Source organism: Ambystoma mexicanum, chromosome 7p, assembly GCF_040938575.1.
Source record: "Ambystoma mexicanum isolate Mex_15411 chromosome 7p, UKY_AmexF1_1, whole genome shotgun sequence".
Lineage (NCBI taxonomy): Eukaryota > Metazoa > Chordata > Amphibia > Caudata > Ambystomatidae > Ambystoma > Ambystoma mexicanum.
Window position 1 is genome coordinate 805,995,730 of NC_090939.1, and position 24,999 is coordinate 806,020,728.

At 42.7% G+C, this 24,999-nt stretch overlaps 1 protein-coding gene across 2 annotated transcripts in view; it reads left to right on the plus strand.

Moving 5' to 3' along the window:
* LOC138525566 (interleukin-18 receptor 1-like) overlaps positions 1-24,999 on the plus strand; it is a 574,775-nt gene that overhangs the window by 140,815 nt on the left and 408,961 nt on the right. For both annotated transcript variants that reach the window (XM_069635601.1, XM_069635603.1), the window contains exon 3: positions 21,710-21,881. In XM_069635601.1, coding sequence (XP_069491702.1) covers positions 21,710-21,881 — 172 coding nt within the window. The remainder of the gene's footprint in view (positions 1-21,709; positions 21,882-24,999) is intronic.

The following is a 24,999-nucleotide window of genomic DNA, read 5'->3' on the forward strand; positions in this document are numbered from 1 at the left end:
GTAAACTAATCTGTTACTTTAGGAGCACTTTAGTTGGTCTCAATCAGGACCACGAAATGCATGTTTTTTTATAAAGTAACAATATGATTGACAATTTCTTTCCCTTTCCGATTTACAAATGAATGTAACCAGCCTAATTGGCAATGTTACCTATTGTAATTATCACTACTTGTGATGTTGTTCCAACCTTACCAGAATTCTGTAAATATGGGACTATAAATTATAGGATCCCATGTACTCATTGGTAAAAATATAGATTATTTAAATAATTTAAGGGACGCAATGAAATTTATGTATTGGGTGGACATATGCACATCATGAGGATGTAAGTGTAGTACTAGGTGTGGTTGTATTATATTATTTCATACTAATTAACACGGTAAGCCAAATTCGAGTTCAAGTAGCTTTACTAACTTTAAGTATTGGGTAATTCTAATTTATAGATATTAGCCAATGAATATGATTTATTGGCAATTTAATGTGGGTTTTTTTCAATTTGGGAAATTGTGACAAATGCTTGGATCATTAAACACAGGATTCCGTGCACCTATTAGTGTAAGTGTAGAATATACTAAATAATTTAAGGCTTGTAATGATATTCATTTGTTTTAGTGGATGTAACTGTAGAACCAATTGTGGTTTTAGTGTACCATCAGTGTTAATCAATACAGCAAGTCAAATTCGAGTTAAAGTAGCTTTATCCATATTGAATTATTGGATAACCTTAATTGAGAGCACGCTTATTGCGCGTGTACATGGTGCCGTCGCGCGGGCGTGCGCGTGACGTCATCGCGCGATTATGCGCGTGACGTCACTGCGCATGCGTGACGTCATTACGCGTACGTGCGCGTGACGTCACCGCGTTGCGGCCCGCGATCCCGCGAGTGGCAAGACATTTAAATGAAAGGACAAACTCATGGGACCCCTTTAGCACATTGAGGTTCTGGGATACAGCCCATGTATAGGTAAGTGATAGGAAAACATATAATTGTATCTTAAACAAGATACAACGAACTATCTTTTTGGTATGATAGAGGGAGGTCTTTTTAGTAATTCATGATGTGCATATGGGAACTGAATACAAGACAATATATTGAAATGACAACATATGAAATCAGGGGGATCTATGGATAACCCCATGAAGCACAATTACCAAAATATGTATATTCCTTGTAGGAGAAAGCCAATCTGGGAAAAAAATTTGGAATCTTAAGACCACTGTAACATATGGTATGTTAGGAACATAGACTTTCAGGTTGGTGAACATTTTATTTTATTTTTAATTTATATTATAACATGAGATAAAACGCTTATGTAATTTATACTATTTAATCTTAATCTAAAGGGTCTACAATATAGGGACAGAAGATTTAATCCATTGACATAGAGTGGGTAAGTTGTAACTCTATTGTTCTATGTTGCATTTGGAGTATCCATATATTATCTGGTCATGTTGGAATGGCATCACAGGGTGATAACTGGTAATCTGTGTAATTAACACATTGGGGATGAATATTATTGTATAATCAGTTGATAACTGGATATTATGTTGAACATATATATTTATTTATTTATTTATTTTTTGGAAAAACTAAATTATTGTTTTCTGTTTATTTTTCTTTGAATTTTCATTTTATATCTTGCTTATGGCGTGAATTTTCCCATATCCTGATCTGACATGTTGGCACTATATGGTATGGTTTTTTGAATGTTCTCTTTTTCTTTTCTTTGATATATTGAACGAATGTAATGATTTGTACAGCCTTGATAACGACCAAGGTCGAAACACGTGTCGGCTGTTCTTTACTTTGGAAGTCAAATTAATAAATTATACTGAACTGACAAGTGTTATGTAACTTGAGGAACTTTTGCACTTATTCAGAAGAATTATAGCACTAGTGATAATAGGTCTTTCAATTAGCCATTGGTGTGAGCGCGAGATATCCTCCCGAGCCTTGATTTCTTTAGCTATATGTGGTAGTCTTGTGGTAATTTCCACTACCTTATATACGGTAGGGAGCTATGTTCAGAGAGTCTCTCTTCCCGTTGGCTCATGTACCTCCAACAAGTTATGCTACAGTTACTCACAATTATTCATACTGATTCTGACATACACACATCTGTCTTAAAATGACCATTGCACTGTTTAAAAATCTCCCCAGTCATTGGCATTGTAATGGTAAATAGAAAATAAACCACCCGTCTGTTTTCAAATATTTTCTGTATTATAAAAGTTGCATTTAGACATGATCTCATTCTTTACAGAAATAAATAAAATGGTACAGTAAAAGCATTTTCTATGTCACACTGCAAAGAGCGTGGCGGAGAACAGAACTCAAATTGCAACATTGGTATTTGATTAAGACACGCACAGGAATCCTACACTGACTGCATATTTTCGTGCACACACCCGGCTCCCACGCTTAGGTAATTACCTTATCTGAGTGTTCTTCAGTTGTTCTCTTTGTGAATGTGGCTCTCTTGGATTAACTCCAGCAAAAAGGAACGCTTGCCTTCTCAAGCCGGGGTCATTGCCTGGAATTCTCAGCTTTTTCAGATAGGAATGCCTCAGCCAGTGGAAAGGTTTTTCTTTCAGCTCTCCCCAGTCTCGACTGCAGCAGGACACCGGAATTTGCATTCAGTCAGGACCCCACAGCCAGGTCTTCTCCCCAGTAGTGCAGAAAGATGTCTGCCTGTCTTTTTCCCTGATACTGCCCACTAAAACTTTCCTCTCAGCCCTCTGTATGACGTGTCCCAATGAAATCCATCATCTCTCATCCTCCTACTCTTCAACAATAGCTTCGCTTATACATTTGCAATTGTTGCAAATCTGACTTCCTCCTTCCTGCAGTTACTGTGCACAAAAACACGGAGAATCAGGCAGAGAAGAGAAGAGAAAAAATCTGCACACACATTTAAATGGTTTTCAGAGTATGCCTAATTCTGCAGTGGAGAACACATTTTATTAGTGGGTTATATTAAAATACGGTTTTATTAGTCAGGTCAATGGTTAATAGGTTAGCTGTTAATTTTCAAATGTGTCTCTAGCAATATAGGCATTTCAGGTGAAAAATAGTGTGCATTTTTAAATGAACACGTGTGCTTTTAACTGTAAAAATAGATTTGCATCTTATATGTTAAAATCGTTTTTGACTGAATAGTCTGTCTTTCCTTGTTAATCTGCTAACCCATATAGCAATGCACCGCACCCTTGTGGTGGTGGTGCTGCAAAAAAATGTTGCTACTTGTGCAGTATTGCTGTACTCTGTACTGTAACACGCCAAATATCCTTACAGCCCCCCCCTAGCAACGCCCCTGGCTGTGTGGCTCTGTTCAAGTTGCCAGAACAGGGACAGCGTCAGGGCCTTTTAACCTTTCCAATGAAAGGAGCCTCAGAGAGCCTCAGGGAGTCCCCCAGTAACTTTTCGTTCTCGGCCTTAAAATGTGCGCTTCCAGTGCTCACATTACAAGCTGCTTTTTATGGGGAGGGAGGGGGTCCAACAAACAATGACCGAGAAGAAGGACAGACATTTCTGGGAGCAGATGGCAATATAAGGATGTGGCATTAGGAATCCATACTTGAAAGTCAGTAATGGTAATGTGAGGGAGATGCTTGTGCAGCCATATATTGTGTCATACCCAGGGCATCAAATTGCTTATGCGGTGGGGGAGTGTCTCTGAAAATGTATTGCATGATTTGCTACAATAATTTTGACTTGTCGAAATGTAAGAAAATACTGGATTAAGACATTCATCTTTATTCTCTGGAAAGTGTTCATAACATTTTGCACTGAGAGATATAACTCTACTTCTGGTGCCTGGGACCCCTCTACATCCAACTCTCTCTCCCTAAATACCTCCCTGCTACAGCCCTTCAGTCATGAAGCTTAACTATCTGCAGATCAGACGCTTTCCAAGCAGAGAGTGGGGGGTCAATCTCTCTCCTCCACAGGTGCCTCCCTCAGGAATGGCCTCCCTGGTCCTCTCATTCTTGAGCCGGACCTCCTTAAGTTCCGTAAGCTTCTCAAGACCTTCCTTTTCTCTTCTTCCTTCTCTCTCTCTCCCTCCTCCCTTGCTTCGGTCCCAGTCTGCCTCTCGACTGACTACCTGGTTTCCTCAGAGTCGTACAGGGCATCAGCCCCCCTAATTCCAGTCAACCCCTGCACTTGGTCTTCCCTGCCCCCCACACCTGCTCTTGCCTTTCTGGACCCCTTTTCCACACTAGCCTGGATGGCCTGCACCATTGTATCCCCTCCACCCCATTACCTTGCACTTAGCTTGTGGACCTGCCTTCCCTGCTCTGTCCACCTGGCTTCCTTGCACTCCCTTTTTCATGGGCCCTTCCACCCAGACCAGCACTCCCCCTATCCCCTCCCCTGCACTTCTCTTTACTGCACTTGCACGTTATGAATGTCACAAGGCCTAGTCGGATTGTTTTTCTCAACCCTTGTTCTCCATCCTCTTGTCTTGTTACACCGTGAAAAACTTGGTATAGACGCATTATAAATTCTCAATAAATAAAATGAATACAATATGCACACAATGAAACAATAAAAGCATATTTGTGTGTTTACACTGAAAAAAAGTTATCAGCAATTTTTTGAAGGGGGCAAATGGGAAAACCCTGATAAACACAGATTATGATTTTTTTTAAACACTGCAAAAACACCCCTGGAAGTAACATATGATAAACCCCTAAAACAGGAAACCCTATATATAGTTCTTTAGGTATAGGTCTCATTTCTGATGTTTTCGTTCCCCAGACTTCAAAGACATTCCTTCCCTGTTTTTCATGTATATGGTTGTGTTCAATACAGGTTTTCAATTAGTTCATTCCACACTTCATGCAGTTAATTTGTCTGTCTGCGCGTTTGATTTTTTTAAATTTAACCCACTGCATCTCTTCATTTCAGGTCATGTTTATTGTGGTGTGACTGTGTGTGTCATGTTGATGCTTTGATGTTTGCGGGTGGAGGGATGCACAAGTGCCTGACATGTGGCGGTGAGTCCATCAGATGACTGGAGATTGCACTGGATGATTTTCATTTTCCCTTATGTGTGCAGCATCACTTCATGTTTGGCTTCAGTGTGGTTGGCTTGGAGGCTTCTGTTGTGTGTGTGCTGATGTACATACTATGGTTGCAGTGAGGTGTGGATGTCTTATGATGTTTTTTATTGACTCTCATTGGGGATGGATTGCCACTTGTTCATGTGTATTTGCACACTTTTGCATTGTTTCCATTTGAGGTCCACTGTTGTTCATGTGGCCCCTTTGCACATGCTTGGGATTGCGTATGTGCCCCACTCTATTCACTGTAGTGTGTTTTTATCATTGTGGGTGCTGCAGTTGGAAGTGGGCTCACTGTGGATGGGTTGCCTGGCCACATCACCTGTGCATTTATTATTTTTTGCTGTGTCACTGCCATGTCATGTTGACATTCCCATCGACATCTGCAGTCACATGCTGCCTGCTCTCATGTCATGCTCTACCTCTGCCACTGGAATTCATTTGTGTCCCATGTTTACTGTTTCAGTATGGCAGCCCACATTTCCTATCTCACTGACTGCCCAAAACCCATGCACAGGCCTGTCATGTGTTTGTCCCTCACAGGGACCTTGTCCCTCTACCACTATGCCTACTTACATACAGGCTGTATTGCGACTAGTCAATATTTGTGGATATTCCCAATGTTGGATTCTGTGTGCTCCTGTCATCAATAGCCATTCACTTGCTGTGCTTTGGTGCCTTTGCAATGACCCATGGCCAATATGCATATGCCACTTTGCATTGCATTCACATGTCACATGGCCACAATGTTGTTGGTGCAATAATGTGCTGTCCAGTTGAGGTGCAGCAGATTCAGGTCTGCAGATTCAGGTCTTCCAGGCAGTGACAGGATATGCTCCAGTCCTGGCTTGCTCATCACTGCTACCAGTTGAGTGTTGGTGATGGATATGTTGGAGGTCTTATTCATGGTGGAGGTAGACCACAGAGGTTCATTTGAGTAGCAGCTATACATTGGACTGGTAAGGTGGTAGACTGTGAGGGGGCTGCCTGGGGTATTGGTGGAGGTGAGGGGGGCTGGTGGGTTGTGTCTGGGCTTGAGGGTGCTGCCTGGAGTAGTGTCAGAGGTGAGGGTCAATGGTGGGTGGTGTCTGGGATTGAGGGGGTTGGCAGGGGTATTGCCAGAGGTTAGGGGGGCTGATGGGTGGTGTCTGGGCTTGAGGTGGCTGCCTGGAGGTATTGGTGGAGATGTGTGGGGTTGGTGGATGAAGTCTAGGCTTGAGGGGGCTGACTGGGGGTATTGGTGGAGAAGTGTGGGTCCGGTGGGTGATGTCTGTGCTTGAGGTGGCTGCCTGGGAGTATTTTCAGAGGTGAGGGGGTCTGGTGGATGGTGTGTGCACTTGAGAGGGCTGCCTGGGGCATTTGCGGAGGTGAGGGGGGCAAGTGGATGGTGTCTAAGCTTAAGGTGGCTTACTGGGGGTATTGGCGGAGGTGAGGGGGCTGGTGAGTGGCTGGGCTTGAGGGGGCTGCCTGGAATAGTGTCAGAGGTGAGCGGGGCTAGTCTGTGGAGTCTGGGTTTGAGGGGGCTGCCTACAGTAGTGTCAGAGTAAGAGGGGGCTGGTATCTGGGCTTGAGGGGGCTGCTGTGCAGTAGGGGTATATGCCAGCTGTTTGGGTGTCTTGGGAGTAGGGGGATGGTTTGCAGATTCGCAGGAGTGCAGCTGTTATTTATGGGGAAGCTCACATGGTTATGCAGGGGTGCAGACTTGACTTAAGAGGGAGCTTGCATGGTTTTGCAGGGGTGCAGCCTTGACTTACGAGGGAGCTTGCGTTTTTTGCTGGGGCGCAGCCTTAATTTACGAGAGAGCTCACACGGTTTCGCAGGGATGCAGTCATGACTTACGAGGGATCACATGCAGTGTTGCTGGGGTGCTGGATGTCATGATGTCAGAGTGTGTGTGAGGTCCCTAATAGAATGTCTATGCTGTAAAGCAACCCAAGGTTCCAGAGAGAAGGAGTCAGTTGTAGAGATGGGACCTGGGTGGTGGGCACCAGTGGTTTCTCCTCCATGCTATATGTTATAGTGTTGTTAATTTAACTTATCGAACGTAAGAAAAGATACTTTAAGACTTCCCTATTGTGGAGGAAGTACAATACACAATAGTGACAAGTTGGTCTTGTGAAGAAGAATCCACGTCCGGTGTAGTGTGGTAACAGCCAACAGAGGACCACCACCCCCACTAGGAGACCCACCAACCAGCGGAGCCTGCAAGACTAAAGTAGGCACAGACAGAAGTAGCTGGGAGGAAAGCTGGTAGATCACACCAAGGCCAGTCTGCTGAGGCAGAGTAGACTGCATGTTTAAGGAGGATATGGAGATGTTGTGAAGGAACTGAATGAGACGATACCTAGGGAATTTGAGGAATTGTACCACAAAGCAGGTCGGCATGAACAAATGAAAGTCCCAGCGATATTGGAATCCAGCATGTTGGAGGATCACCAGAGACAATAGAGTTGTTGGACTGATGGAGAAGGAGAGGAGGGCACGTCAAGACATAATATACTTAGTGTGTGAGGAATTCAGTGACTGAAGTCACCAGGAAGGAAAGTGAGCAGAGAAGCTGCAGAGAGATGGTGCTCAAGCCTGCTGCTGATGCAGTGTACAGCTGCATGTCCCAAATCGAAGGGGCAGTGGAGGATAGTTAGGGTCTGTGCTAATCTGCATTGATGATGTGGAGCACACCGCGCTAATGCGCCATGGCGTGCCACTCAAAAACATTTTTGACCCTCATGAGTTTGTGAATAGCTACAAGAATGGTGGCGGTGAGTAGAGAGCAAGCAGAGCCTGGATGGTAGGATCTCTGTAACCTGTCATCCCCTTAAAGAATTAGAGGAAGGAACCCAGGAACATTGGCACGCTTGAAAGGGTATTGCTATGGAGACGGTTATTTTTATTCATAGGGAGGACTGTGCATCATGAGACCTAGTTAGACGAGCAGCAGAGTGGACTGCATTAGTTGTGGGGTGGCATGGAGGAAGTGTTGGAGAGCTCGGACTGTTGAAAATGTAAAGGGTATAGCATTGCACTGTGCCGCAACGTGGACTGGGGAGGCATCCAGGTGCGAGATTACAAGTGCAAAGTTTGCATGGTATTAGCACTAGGGCAAAGTTTGCCCTATTTTTTAAAATACTGGGACACATTAAAAAAACATTGCACCTTGACAAGTGCATTTTGGCATATTAAAAGCACCAGGGCTAAAATGGCTCTAGTGCTAAAAACATAAATTTTTAAAAAATATTTTCATCAGGGCAAAGTTTGCCCTAACGCCATTCCGGATTAACGCTTTTTGCCCTGGTGCAAACATGTAGTGAACATGCATCTTTTTTGCACAAGGGCAATTTGTTCCTGTGTGCTTTTAATATGCCTAACTGCACTTGCTGAGGTGCAATGGTGTTTTATTATGTCTGTGTTTTTAGAAATAGGGCAAACTTTGTCCTAGCGCTAATACTGTGCAAACTTTGCACTTGCACCGGTGCAATGTTTCTATAATCTGTCCCCAGGATGTTTAGAAAATTGGATACACGAAAATTATATGAATGGCAGGGAGCCAATTTACGCAGGGAAATGCGTGGATAGAATAGCTTGCTGGAAATGACTTGGATGGAGTGGAATATGTTTCACTTAAGTGCATGGTATGTGCAAATATTTACGAGTAGAGAAGAAATTGCTGATATGTCAGGTCATTAGTGGGCTTTTGTGTCCTGGGGTCTCTATTTATGTGTCAGACTAACAATTGGAGGATATCCCGGCTTTACGCTGCGCAAGCAGAAAGGACTTTTAGGATGAAAGTGTAAACGAAATGGATTGGGGTGCCGAGTACTGTTTAAATAAAGGTGCTTAGAAATAAGTAATGAAGAATTGGCTGGTTACATCTTCCTGAGCAGCAACTCTTAGGAAACTGCTTTTACTTTGGTCGATTGTTCAGGATTAAGCCTGCACACGCAGCAAATGAATTGTCAGGAAAAATACATGCTCGTTTAATGCTGTATAGAGCTGGCTAACTGTTCAACGGGGACATTTATGATAAAGGGTTGGAGGTGGAAAAGTGGATACGTAAATTGTCTGACCGTTATACACTTAAAGTAACATCATATGTGTATATGTGCCTGTTTATATGGCAGCAAACGAGTGACGTTCAGTCGTTAGGAACTAAATGGTTTGTTTGTATGTGCCAGGCAGTTTAGTGGAGCTCAACATGGGGCACCGTTTTAGCTAATAAATCTTGCAGGCTTTGAAGGTGGAGAGTTGAACGATATTGCAGCATGGACATTTAGCTATGATTTGGGGCCGATTTAAGAGTTATGCAGTAAGCGTTTTTGAAGGATTTGCAGGTTTAAATATAATGATGTAGCAAGGAATTATAGGAAAATGCAGAGTTAACCAAGTACACGATATCAACCAAGGGCAGAAATCATTGGAAATGTGAAGAGGGAAGCAATATGTTATGTGCAGATACAATTTGGAAACGATGCGTGGGAAGTTAATGGCATGTATAGATGGACTGACCTTAGTATGGTTTATTAGTCATTGATAATATGTGTGTCTAACGTGTTGTCTGGATTTTTAGAATATGGTTAATTCGCATCAGTAAAAAATATTGTTGTGGAGTATTTATCACACCTGTGCCAGTTGTTAGTGTATATTGTGGGCCTGGTGTATTGTGTTGGTTAAGTTTGTCAGATGCACACATGTTTACTGTGTGCTATGTCTGTAGTACTGGATATTAATGTGTGCTGAGTTGATTTTACTGGATGTAAATTGTGTGTGCTACATGGACAGTACTGATTGTTATTGTTGTACTACGTTAGTAGTACCGGTAGGGGATTTTGTGCTACTTTGATAATACCAGATGTGAATTTTGGGCTACATGAGTAGTATCAGATATTCATACGTGCTGCTTTGATAGTACTGGATGTGAATTGTGTGTGCTACATGAATAGTACTGGATGTTATTGTTGTACTATGTTTGTAGTGCCGGTAGGGTGTTTTGTGCTACTTTGATAATACGAGGTGTGAATTTTGGGCTACATGAGTAGTATCAGATATTCATGCGTGCTGCTTTGGTAGTACTGGATGTGAATTGTGTGTGCTACATGAATAGTACTGTTTGTTATTGTTGTACTACGTTAGTAGTACCGGTTGGTCGTTTTGTGCTACTTTGGTAGTATTTGATGTTCATTTTGGGCTGCATGAGTAGTATCAGATATTAATGTCTGCTGCCTTGGTAGTACTGGATGTGAATTGTGTGTGCTAAGTGCGTTGCACCAGATGTTATTTTGTGATGCTTCGGTAGTACTGGATAAATAGTTGTGCTACATTTGTTGTACCAGATTTGCTATTGTGCTACATTCCTAGTACGGGATATGTGTTTGTACTACTTTAGCAGTATCTGATATGTTTTTGTGCTACAGTGTTGATACTGGATATTTCTTTTCTGCTACATTGGTAGTACCCACTGTTAATTTTGGGCTACATGAGTATTATTGGATGTTACTTAGTACTATGTGAGTGGTACTGGAGCCTCAGGAGTGTAGGGATATAGTAAGATTTGTATAGCGCAGAGTATTATGTACCACCAGTCACCACACTTTGAGTAAATTGCGTAGAGTATGTATACTCTGTGGTCGTGCTGGATAAGTTGTTGTTCTACATTAGTAGTACTGGATGTGTTTTTGTGCTACAGTGGTAGAACCTGATAGGTCAGATCTAGTTAGATCATGAGCAGGAGTTTGTGAAGCTTTCGGAGAAGGTGATGCGATGGGTGAGGCATTGTGCATGCATTATTACAGTGATGTATGTGTCGCTCTGACAATGCTGTATGTTGGAGATATGGTGTCAGTGTGTGATGTGGTGAATACTATATCACAGAATGGGTTGATATTGATATTAGAGTAGTTTGTCAGAACAAACCGAGATGATATGAGCATGGTGTAAATACATACCTTGTGGTTGGTGATGTAACAGTGTTAGAGGTGTCACCAGAGTAGCCACTCTGGTAATAAATGGTGTGTTGGTGAAGTCAAGTGTGTGTTATTGGGCCGCTAGATGTATGGAAACATGGAGAGGTCTGTGTTTTGTGTTGCTGATGAGGAGCATTGCCTTAGAGCATGTTGAGTTATTGAGAGCATACAAGTATGTGTGCTTTGTGTTAGTGATAGGGAGTGTTGCCTAAGAGCATGCTCAGCTATTGGGGGCATGCAGGGGTGTGTGCCTTGTACTGGCAACAGGAAGCATTGCTTGTGTGCACTCTGAGTGATTAGAAGCATACGGGTATGTGTGCTTTGTGTTGGTGACAGGGTGATGATGACGTGTGCCTTACCAAAGTGCACGCTATGATATTAACATTTTACCCATGTGAGTGCCTAGTGTTGGTGATATGGTGAAGACGAGGTGTGTGTTGCTTTAGTGCATGCCACGGTAGTATGGCATAACAGGTGTATGTACCTAGTACTTATGATGAAATGATGATAGGGTTAATGCTCTCAGGACAGTAAAAGCATTGATACATACAATAACACCTGCAAATAAGTCTCCCCCCATTGCCTGGACTCCGATCTAGCTCCCAAGGGAAACTCGCACATAGACTTGAGTTAGGAGACCATTGAGTTGCCCCAACAACCTCATCAATTGGGGAAGAAGTCAAACATACCAAATCCACAGCATGCGAAGCAAAAGAGCATTGGCTCTGGCCTGAAATCACAAGGGCCAGTTTACAACCACACAACAAAGCAAAGACCATTAATTCTCAAAATACAAGACAAACATTAAAATGATCATCCAGAAACGTGGTACAGACCACAGCATCAGCATCTATTGTATTGGAAAATTCTCTAAAAAAACTCAAAAAATACAAGGTGGAAACAGTGTAGCCTTGACGAGGTTTCAGACGTGGACCTATTGGAGGCTTTTTTGGACGCCCAGGCCTCCTCCAAAACCTGACTTGTGGAAAATGACATGAATGGAGTGGAGACTCCGACTCCTAAAAGCCCAAGACTGAATCTCGATCACGACCGGATTGGCCAGGCTTCCCCTGCTTCCTCACAAACCCTAGAAGCCTCAGTTCCAATGCACATCCGGCCTTCTAGTCTTACGATCGAGGGAGCATCAGAGAGCTCTATCAAAAATCAACTCCAAAAAGAAACTCCTCAGGCAGTGCAAGCCCCGGTTCCACACACGGCAGTGAGCAAATTCCAAGGAACAACTCCAAATGATGATCCACCATTGGCATCTTCTCACATCTATCCAAATTCATCAACCCACATACCACAAGTGGGACTGCTTATTCTAACGCCTAAGAGACCTCAGGAAAAAGCCTTTACAAAGGAGCCAAGCTCTACAATGGACCCAAACCCTCATCTCTACAAGGCTCTTGGCCGCTAAAAGTCATATGAAAAAGCGCCCCACAACCCGCTCCACAAGACAAACTGCCTGCGACACCTTTGACTCCTCATCATCCTTCAAACAGAAGACAGAGCAACCTTTTTTACCCCATCCAAAAAGACACACCGGCCAAAAAACCTGATATCTTCACAATTATATCTTCGGTCACATTAGCCTTAGCACCATTTTGCAAACTATGCGGGTCGATCAACGTCACCCTCAAGGACCATACATCAATTTTTGTAATGATGCATTCAAAATTAATTTATTTGGCGGGCTATATAAACGCCCTGGAATGACGACATAACGGCTCTGTCATTTCCGACCATACAAAGCACTTTCATTTAGCAACTGAACTTCCTCTACAGCCTTCACATGCAGGCTGTAAGCAAACAGTGGACATGATTACTCAAACAGAATCTGCAGATCCTGCTTTAACCTGGAAGCAGGATGAGTCTTGCCCACAGACATCTAGGGGTCCTATACCCCTGCAAATAGTGGATTCAATTGACAAAATCATAAATCCGGCAGTCTCCTTAAATATCTCATCAGAAAATGAAATCAGTTGTAATCAATCAAACTATAAAAAGAACTCTGAAGCAGACCACCTCGCAGGAGCCTTCTACGACACACGGGCCTCAGATTCGTAGTGCCAGTATATTTTCACTACCTAAAACTACAAAAAATAGAAAACAAACCTGTCTTTGGCTTGCGGAGCCCATAAAAACAACCACAAAAAAACCTAAGCACCCTAACCCGATAGATGTCATTCTAGCTCAAAGCAAAGTCACCCAGATCATAACAAAACCACTAGAACTCAATGATCCAACTCATCTGGTTAAGGGGGCCGTGGATACTCATTCTTCTCCAAAAACAATTGAGGACTTCCTGACCCAGAAGGACCTCCTGATGGACCTCACCATCCACCATGAGTTGCCGGACAGCAGCCCACGGGGGCTCACGCCAATTTGTCAAGCCCATTTTAACACAAGCGCCAGATGGTTCAAGTTGACCCACAAAGATTTCTGTCCTTGAGCGACTAATTTAAAAACATTTCTGACATCAAAAAGACATCTATATCGGCACCTCACTCATTGGACATTGGACACAAACAAATAAATCATCAGTCAAGCTTAAACCACCGGTCCAGAGAAGAAAGATCCAAGTCTGATCAACCAACAAAACAGACTCCTCTGAATCAAGAGAAACATAAACAACAGAGGGGAATACAGAGGAGTCCTGTTAAAAGTCACCCGCATCTCTGAAACGATAGCTTAAGAGATAAAGGAGAGCCAACCTTTAAGCTACGTCAACGCTGTGGAAACACTGAATACATGGTACTGAACAGACGCACAGTTCTAACTTTGTTCCACAGATGATCTTCACTTAGACCAATAAAAACGGATGACTTTAAACATGTGGAACCTACTCATGAAGACAAAAAACTGATATGCCACCTATACACGTCTTCAAAAACGGTTCATAACTTGTTATTTGGGGCTTCAGATACACTTTACAAACAAGATTTTGACCTAATCTCTCTAAAAATTGATGATAAACTTCAACATGTTATTGCCCAGACCAAGAACTTATCGAAGGACCAACGAAACTCAAACCAAGAGGTGGGCAGTTCCCCAAACCTTAGCAAAGAAACTCTATCGGGCCACACAGAGCAGTGAGCCAGAAGGGCTCCACATCAAGGAGTACTGCGTTTTCTCCAACAAAACGCGATTTATCTTGCTACCCAACTGACCCGCTGACAAATGGCAGTTCGTCTCTCATTTCAGCCCTCGAATCAAGGCCGTTGCGTAATCAAGAAGACAGTCGACATGACCAAAACAACATTCTTGGTCTTGGCTCCCGAGAATTCTTGCTGAAAGACTCCACAAATAGCCATCATCTTCCCAGCATATTGCTCAAAGACCTTCAACACTTTCTTTGGGGTGCTGGAACAGAAGGGGCTTTCATCATTTGACTTCACCAGGCACCATTGACCTAGGCCGCTTCGATATTCTTTGCCTACAAAAACTTTGGCTTCACGAAAAAATCGACCCTGGACGGGTTTGAATCAGCATTCTCGCCTGCTATGGTCGAGGAAAGGGGTCGCCCTTCCTCTGGCTTGCTGATCGCTGTTTGCATGGGAAGCGGTTTGAACATCGAGAAAATACTTTTGGTTAATCCATTTATTCTAACAGTACTCCTGACCTGGTCTCAAAAAGACAGAACGACGGGCAGAATGCGCTTGTCAGAGCTGGTGATTGTAAACATCTATTGGAACCCGAAAGGGATTCAAACGGACTCCTGGAGTTGGTCACAGCCAAAGTTGACTCAACTTTTTCAGATTTCCAAAGTGCGCACTTACTGATATGTGGTGACCTAAATATGACTTGCCCATCTGTGACCTCGGGCTCATTAGTCGCAATAGACACCCAAGCAGAAAATCGAGGCAAATCATGGTGTAATTTAATGACATTGGGCCTCATTACGACCCTGGCGGAGTGGGTTTACGCCAGCGGTATTCGCGGCGGACCCTTCCGCCCTACTACGAGTTCCCGTAGCGCCATGGAGCCGTTTTCCGCCTGGTTTTTCCGGGCGGAGAAATCCATGGCGCTACGGGACCTTGTTGTTAATTACGCCACCGTATTTTACGGTGGCGTAATTAACGCCTTCCCCACTCCCATTATACCCTATGGGGCAAAAATGGGAATGGGGAAGGGTAAAATGGGGAATGGGGATTTACCGCCCCGCCAAGGTCGGAATGGGGCGGTAAATCCGCCAACCCCCATGGCGGTATCGGCAGCTTTCCGCCGTGCTCCATGGTGCATATTGCACCACGATCTCCGCCAGGGTCGTAATGAGGGCCATTGAGATATCTCTTAAACAAGTCACAATATTTGGGGATGCAATCTCAATGCCGACATGTGAAAGGGGGTGTTCAAACTCCGTCATTGACTACATCTTCACTTCACAATCACTTTTACCATATCTACTTGAAGCAAATGTCATAAGAACAACACAAAGTGACTATAATCTCTTGTACATAACGTGGGCCTCATCCACCAGTGCTAATACCCATTTTGAGACAGCTGTAGAGCCAACTGGAAATGGAAATCACCTGCGTGTGTCTGCCATCAACATCAAGTCCATAACAGACAAATATACAACTTTGGAAAATGAATTGCAAGTTCATTATATACCTCTCCTTGAACTATTCAGAGGAACAGCTAACAGGACGAAGAAAAAAAGGAAAGCCCAGAAAATCCATACTCATCTATTTGCAACGAAGTCCAGAAAGCCAAAAGGCTTGCCTCACGAGTGAACACTGCCCATAACAGGTCTAGCGCAAAAGAGACAGTATGGAGCAATAAGTCCTGGCTGAGATCCTACCGCCTGATCCTTTCCCAACAGGATTCTGCCGGAATGCTAAAATGCATAACTGAAGCAAACTCGCAAGACTTCTGGAAATTAATCAGACCATTGGGCAACACCACAGACGAACTACTAACAAATGGAATCTCAGAGCCAAGCTGGGTAATATTCTATTCAAAGTTGTTTGAAGCCCCCATGTCGGCTTTTGAAACAACATTACCCAACTATTCCTCGTCATGGGTGGATCTTCATGACACCGAAGACGTCAGAAGGTGCTTAGTTAACCTGAAAAACTCAAGAGCACCAGGGCCGGACGGTATTACAAATGTGGACCTAAAAAGTTCACCCATTGAATGGTCCAATTTGCTAAACCTAATATTTGAAAGATGCTCAAAATTAAGAAAAATTCCTGCATCATGGACGACGTCAGTGATCGTTCCGATCTACAAAAAGAGCTGCAAGAACGATCCCTGAAATTTTCGCCCAGTGGCTCTCCTTGATGTAATTGGAAAAGTCTACGACAGCTTGTTATTAAAAACATTTAAACTCTGGTCGAAAGACGCTCCCTGTGCAGATCCACTTCAATCAGGATTTAAGAAAGTAACCGGCACAAGTATTAACAATTAACATCATGCTCCTCAGTGCCCTCAAGGCCAAAGTTTTCGAAGGTAGCCCAAGGGTCTATTTGGCGTTTATAAACCTAACGCAGGCCTTCGACCTTGTTAACAGGTCCAAACTCAGGCTCAAGCTGGCCGTGTGGAATTGTCCCGAGGAGATCAAAGGTCCGTTAAAAGCCCTCCACACAGATACCACCATTCATGCTCATCTGAAAAAATGTGGCTTTCTTCAGTGACAACCACAACGTGAGGAGTAAAGCAGGGTTGCCCTTTGGCTCTGGCCCTTTTCCTGGCCTATTTTGGAGACTATGAAGAAGTGAACGCCCAGACTAGATCCTTTCCTCCAAAAATTGGCCACGATAAGGTGCCTCACATATTATATGCAGACAATCTGATCCAACTGGACCAGACAGTAATTGGTCTTCAACGGCAGCTGGACTCCTTGTCGAAGTACACTGCGGAAAACGACCTCGAATTAAACAAATTTAAAACAAAGATCTTGGTCTTAGAAAAGGCTCAGAGAGAGAAGGAAAAAAAGGAAACGAAAAATGGTATCTTGAAGGCGACAGCATTGAACAGGTCTTGGAATTTAAATACGTAGGTGTGGTGGTGGAAAGCACAAAAAAGGAAAACTCAATGCAATCTCACCTCCATAATAAAACACAGAACCTAATTTCTCAAGCCAAAATTCTCAACAAGAAGTACGACCGCCTCTCTCTGCCCCCGATTATGAAATTCAATCGAGCTAAAGTGATTTTATCTGTCACACACGGATCAGAGGCCCTGTTGTTTCTCCCAAAACAGATCTGGCTCACGTTAGAGTGCCTTTTCTGGCGATCAGTATTAAATCTCCCCAGATCAACACCCATGGTTTTGATTAGGCAAGAACTGTCGCTTACCTCACTTGCGGCAATCGTGGCCAGAAACAGCATCATGCTGTACCGAAAAACCATTGACCCATCGAGCCCTCTGATCTTCTCTATGCTGAGGTCAGAGATGAGCGTTGGAAAATGCAAACTGTTGGACCAATGGGAAAGATATTGCAAAGAGAACTTGGATATGTGCGGCAGTTCAGTTGAAGAGCTCCTACAAAATCCTACAAAAACAAAATAAAGACGATGAACTCGACTGGATTTTAACTCTAGAGAAAGCACTCACCTATAAACTGACAGCACATTTACCACCTACAGCACATAAGCTAAACGTTATTCAACCCTTTCTCAAAAGACATCCCACTAAAAAGCAAAGATCTATTCTGCTAAGGGCACGTCTAAACCTTTTACCATCAAACGAGATACTGAAGATTAGAGGGGCTTGGACCACTAACAACTGCTGTTTCTGTGAATCACCTTCAGAACTTGAATCAATTTGTCATCTGTTATTATCTTGCCCTGGAACTCACTGCTTTCGAACACCCTACTTGTCTCATCATTTGGCTAAACCATACGTCGCTGAAGAAGTTCTACGGTGGTCGCGTCTGATAGGAGGTGAAAGAACTTCCTGGGCCATCACCGCAGTAAATATTTTGGATCAAATTTTCGCCATTTTTGCGCAAACGCCCCCAAAACAACCCACTTGATGGAGCTAGGCGAACAACAGACGAAAGTAAAAATTGCTCCGCTGAAATCTGAAACTCAAACTGTTACGATTCTCATGCTTTTTTAAATGTTTTCTTCTGAGTTGAAATCTTGTGAAAATCGCTTCGGCAATTACAAACTAGTAAATAAAAAAAATAAAAAATGCCTGTGCTTCATGAAAGAGCTAGGAAATATGGCAATATATCCTCATGGGGTTTTCACTCAAGTAGTAATACAAGTTCTGCCACTGCTATCATTGTCAAACTCAATACTACGACCCATCTTCTAACTTCTCTTAGATATGCATGAGACGTACTGAGCAACACACTATCCTGCTATGCGTGCCCACTGTCTTGTTGCTGGGGTTGAGACAGAGATGTCTTCCAACGATCTACCGGGAAGTGGTGCTGGTTCATTTGAATAAATGTCAGTTGTTCTATATGAGACTTGAAGAGACACCTACTTCAGTCAGACACAATAGCCTGAGTAGTACTAAACATACGTTCTCATTGGACACTAAAATGAGGACTTGTTAGGCTTCCAATGGCCATTTGGGCAAATACTTTGGCCGGAGGCATGGCTTAAACATTCGTCAAGCAGATATCTGTCCACCAGCTATGATTCCGTAAACGTATTTTAGAAAACTGCACACCCCACATGGTTCATGGCATATTACAGCCTGTGAGGTGTTTTATTGTTCATTGTGCTGAATTGGATGTGCCTATGCCAGTGTGTTCCATTGGCATATTGCATGTCTCCATACAGTTGTGTACGTTTAGGCGTGTGGGAGTGATTTCCTCTGTGCTTCCATTGGTAACCGCCTTGGGCTTTCATCTTGTATGAGTGGCGGAGAGCATTCGATCAAGAGAAAGCAATTTCCGTTTTCTGCCCAATGCATTCTGGCACAGGTGGTCCATTCATCCTAAGTGCTTGACTGTTTAAATGTGGATGGGGGCATGGCATGGTGTATTCACGAGGCCATGTGGATCAAGGTCCAGGAAAGTTCTTGCTACATGTGCATGGTGTATCGTTGACACATTCACCCCTCCCCCCACTTTCCCCCCAACAGATTCACATACACATGGAGCTTTGTAGGTACATATCCAAGATCCAAGTGTGGGTGTCCATGTATGCTGGCAGGGTGCCATTGTGTTTTGGCAGGGAGTCATATGTTGAACCAGGGAAATGGGCACCACAGTGATTCCCAGTGAGGTCTGCATTGCATGTCAGTTGTACTTTCATAGAATGGTACCGTTTCCTATTGCAACGCACATATCCGATGTATGGGTGCCACCAAGACCAAATAAGGGCATTCCCAAAGCTGCTATTACATCAGGGAAGTCGTCAGTGTTATACAATTTGGCCTTCCGTGGCATGCATTGCCACAGGGGTGGTGCACAGAGAGATGTGATAATGCACATCCTTCTTTAGTGCATCAAGTGCTTGCATCAGCACTTTGGGAAAAGTTGTTTGCAAAATGCCATGCAGCATGGCAGTGGTCCGCTGCTATGTGCCCTTGGTACAGAAATGCAGTACAGATACCAGCTTGGGAAGTGCTGCTATGGCTGTTCGTATATTGATCACATTCTCAAGGTCAGACTGGATGAGATTGTGGAGGTCTGCTATGGTTCTCTGGTGTAGTTGATAAAATGTTATTGTCTGTGCATCTCTCGATGCCCAGGGAGATGGTCTAACTCAAGAATGGACAGCCTCCTTGCTGCATGCCACATCCACCGTGGCCATTGTGGGTTATGTTGGTGCTGCTGTTGTGCTATCCTCTGCAGTTCAGTAGGAGTCCTGTAGCTCAATTGGTCCTGGGCTGTGTGCTTGGGGAAGGTATGTCTCTTAGATATCATGTTGGAGGTTACTGGATTTAACAGTTACTGCATCTATTTCTGGGTGTAATTGCCACAGATTTTTGGTGGTCTTTCATTTTTTATTCTAAGTCCACCGACATAATTAGTGCCAGTTTCTGTTGAAATTTGGCAGAATGGTAAATGTAGAGTTAATTCCTTACCGCTGTACTCGTAATGAGACCTTTTTCCTTTTTAGTTTGGCCTTTGCTTAATGGGATTTACTCAACTTGCCACGAGAAAAGCTTTTGTTAGTAACTAAAGTGGTAATAGTGAGGGGTCTGTATTCAGAGGCTCCAGAGAAACGGTCTTCTACACGATTATAAATGCGTTTTGTAACTGCAGTATTTTACATGAGATTGCTTCTTTAACAGAGGTTTTTGCAAATACCGTACATTCTCATTTCCATTGCCTCCTCCATGTCTGTGCCAATAAATTCATGGTGCCCAGGTTCGTCTAATAAAACTCTCTTAACCAGCTTTCCTCCCTGCTTAGATTGGTACCCTTTAACAAATAGCATTGCACTCTGTATACGCGCTACAGAAATGAAATGAGAGTTGCTGGGGTCCTGCTGAGCGGGTGCACATAGGGGGTCTTTTCTGATTCCCCAAGAATGTAAAACAACACGCACATCAACAGCTGTTTTAACGCATGTCTCTCCAATCAAAGGGGTTTTCCTCATGTTTGCAGGGGGAGAGGAGACACACAATGGGATATAGGTTACTTCACTGCTTTCCCACTACAATTGCAAAACCGTTTGGTTGAACACAAGCATGTCTTTCTCTATTCTGACATGAAACCAGTGGATTCACATGCACTCCCATGGTCTTTGGCACGTGCTAAAAGCCAACAAATACAGCAAAACAAAAAAGGTGATGGCTGGAAGTTTTAGAATTACTCTTAAACCTCTGCCAGTTGCTATGGGTAACCCTCCAGACGATCATTCATCAGCCTGCCAAGCCATTACAGAAGGGGGAAAGACCACATGGAAATGCGAAATGTCCGAAGAAGGAAAAAACTAAAGTTATTTTACAGAAAATAACTTTTGTTTTTCTCTACTCTGGACATTTCGGTCTATCCCTTTGCCCCCCATCCACTTACCTGTGGGCAGCACACCTCCATGTGTGCTGCCCTGTCCTGCATCTATTTGCAACGCCGGTTCCCTTCACTTGCGTGGGTGGGAACCGGCGCTGCAGTGTCCTCTTTTCTTTTTTAAAAATGTTATCACGACGGTTGTGGTGTCCTCACTGATAGTACATTGAACAAGGGTGCCGGGGACACCCCCCGCAGCCCTCGCTGCCCTTGTTCACTGTAATACCACCAACATTTTCGGTTGCATGTAATTTTCGGACGACCGAAATTCGGTCAAATCACCCATTCATTACTTTTTTCGTTTTAATGTACGGATTCCTAATCAATGCGATGTAGCTATAGGTCTCTAGGCCCAGCAGGTTTGGGACCCACGTTTCATCAGGTATTACTCGATTTGGCACAAGTCATATTCCATTTCAAGTGAGAATTACGCATTGTGACTTTGTGAATAGGCTCCTATATTTTTAAACGTGCCTACAGGTTTCAGGTAAATTACAAATATATGGCTGAGCATATCTAAATCTATTATCGTTTCAAAGACTATTGTACACGTAAACATTTTTTAAATAGTTTGATTATCGATTTTTTTCTGCCAAAATTACATATTCATAAACCATATTGGAAAGGGAATGCAATGGTTAAAAGGTAAGATTCAGACAAGCACATCTACACAGAAACAAAGCAATGTGTTGCTTACTTAGAATGTCCTTATACATATTTTAATAGTGTATATTTATTGTTTCTTTACTTCAACAGGAATGTGACTTCCCCAGGACTGTTTTTTAAGGTACTCGAAAAAAATAAGAACACCTGTTTCAGTGCCCTTTGCAGACACAGTTTACCTGCCACAAGAGGAACTGGTTTTAATATCCAATGTGAAATAGACAAATACTACGAACATCGTAACATCAAGATAATGTGGTATAAGGTATGTCTTTTAATAATTAGGCTAACGTCACCTTTGCTGATGTGAGTGTATACACCATGCCATTCAGATGTTCATAGTGAAATATATTAAACAGTACCTTTAAAATATCATCCAAAACATGATGCTCTATTTGTTCCAATATGAGACCTGTTGTCTTGGTGAGTAACCTGTGGCTGATATATTTATTTTCTCATATCACTGATACTCCTAAAGAAAAATTAAGAGCACCTCTTCACTAGGCCAAGATAAACTTCTTACCAATGCACATGTGGTAGTGAACATATCTTTTAGAGAAGATCCGTCATTATCTTGAAAAGAGAATGGGTCTATTTGTTGGGTTTCTCTAGTCAAGCAGGATCCTCTCACATGATTTGTCGAGAGCATGCAGCAAGTCAGGAGTTTGTTCCAATAGATACGCACAGCTTACTTACTGTACCTTTGTGGGTTGTGCTACCCTGTTTTGGAATGTGTTACAAAGGGCGGACTCACACTTAAAGGGTAATTGGTGATCTTGGAGAGTTTCGAGAAGACTTTTGGGGAGTTTAGGGGAGTGCTATCTGTTTGTTGTTGGTCCTTTGTATGGTATCTTGCTGTTTGGTGTGATTTTAAGATATGTTTCTGTTCCCTGGGTTCTAAGTGTGTGTTGCATTTGTGTAACAAAAAATTAAAACAAACACAGCAAAAGCACTTCCCCTCTGTGTATTTATCATCCACTGTTTTATTACATTTTATTATAGTATTTGCTAAGATGAATTTCCAAATATCAGCCCCTTTGGGGAGATGTTGCAAGGACATCCAATTTATGGTTAACAGGCAAGACACTGAGGAGCTCATTTTGCTAATTAACATAATTTGACGACAGCACACTGTCACTTTAAGGTAGACAGCTCCCGTTGGACACTTTTTTGCCATTTGCACATGAGGATGCAAATGTGCAGGGCAAAAGGCGGCACACACCTGCATACGCTGCCTTATGCGATGCACTTTTGCACTCCACTTTGCAAAGTTAGTATACAATGGCTGGCGTGATTGCATGCCTTGCATGCCAGCCAGCATTCTCTTTTAATTGTGGGCGCTGCTTCCAATGCTCTCATGGAAGGGAGTGCTCACAATTGAAATGAAATGCTGTCTGACATGCTTGCATGTAGGGGTAGCATTTAATTTCAATTTTAAACGCTGCGAGCATGGCAGTCAACTTTTACAAAGGATCCCCATGGGAAATGCCTGTTTTTAATAAAGCAGGCGGACCCCATAGTGACTCCAACATTTGCCCCGACATGAAAATCCATGCCGGCACAAATGATGAAGCATTTGTATGGCAGAGAGGAAGCACGGTGGCAGAAATGTAAGTTGCTTTCCGCCACTCCTCTCCACCATATAAATAATTGAATATGGGATTTGGCTTTTATTTGTAACCATAACGTCCCTTTAACAAAGTTTTTTCAGTGAATTTCACAGGTTTTATTAGTGCAACTTAACCATTATGTCCCATTAACAAAAATAAATCACTGAATACATATTCAGTAAAAAACGTTGTTAAAGGGACATTATGGTTACAACTAAAACCAAAACAAAAAAAGAAATTCACCAGTTATGGTAAGATAAACAACCATAATGCGCGCTATCACTGTGTACTGCTAAGACTAACACTCAGGACCACAAAAATGACATCACAAATGTCATTGATGACATCACTGATGACATAACATATCTAGGCCACTTGTTTTTGTTCACTGACATATCTAGGTCAGGTGTTTTTGTTTACTGACAGTCAGAATATGGACATTTTAACCTTGTTGTATGTTCTTAAAGTAATTTCATTGGGTTTGGTCTCAGCTGACGATGCAGATACATGGGGTAACAAGCAGGCCTCAAATACACAATCAATGTGTGTCCATGAAAATGAACTTTAATGTTGTAGGCATTTTATCTGTTATGTTGTTTCTTTCTCCCTTACTTTCCCTGTGTGTGCCTCTGATTTGTACGCTTCTGGGTCTTCATATGTATTGTGTGTACTAACACAAGTGTGTAATAAGTCTTGAATTTTTAGCTATTTAGTCTATGTTTAGCATTACTAAAAACTCTGATAAGGTAGCATTCATTATTTATTATCCAAAATTACCAGATTAAAAATATTGTAGTTCTGTGGTGCATGCTGCAGCCATTGCCTATGTGTATGTATGATTAGGTTCCTGTATCAAAGGGATGGTCTAGTAAACATTTTTATTTAAAAAATAGATAGGCAACATAAAAAAAAAAAATACTAGCATTCTCTTTTTTAAAACTTCCTATGTAAAATTTTGAGCTATTCAAGCTCAAAATTCGCAAAAGCAAGCACATGGGCGCATCCATTTTGTGAAATGGAGGCCCTCCTGTGCTGGCTTTTGCTTTTGCGGCACTAATGAAGGAAAAGCCAGCCAGCTGTAGTAAACAAAAGCTACCGCTGGGTGGCTTTCCCTTCATTAGTGCTGTAGGCGGAGGACGGGGACCGGAGACCAGAGCAGGAAAGCTGCAGCTGAATCTCGGTAAGTGCTATTTATTTTATTTTTTTAAATAAGCACTAGCTGCGTTTTTTTTCTAAGTTTTCCGGGCTGGAGGAGCCCGGAAAACTTAGAAATAAAACCGCAGCTTTAAAAACGTTGTATTTAAGTTTGCGGTCGCTTTTGAAGCGACCGCAAACATAAATACAACGTTATTGTGTTGGAAAACGCTGCGGTTTTTCTTTTCAAGTTTCTCAGGCTCCTCCGGCTCGGAGGAGCCTGAGAAACTCGGAAAGAAAAAACGCAGCGTTTTCCAACACAACCGCATTGTTTCTGCATGAATCTGCTTTCCCATTTGAAGTAAGTGCCAGTGTTTCGATATGATTTTTTAAAATTTTATTATGTTGTGTATTAAATATAAGGGCACAAACCAATTGGTCATCACCCAACTTTCTTTCTTTTTGATCTGTTTTCAAAAGAACCTCCCTGTGTTGATGTCCGGCTCTCTTTCTCAACTGTTATAAATACAACAGAAATGAATTGGAATTTGTCCAAGATCTTAAAATTATGTTTTAGGATGCTTAATTGTATGAATGCGTGCATGAGTGCCTGATATTAGGATGTGTTTTATGGACTTA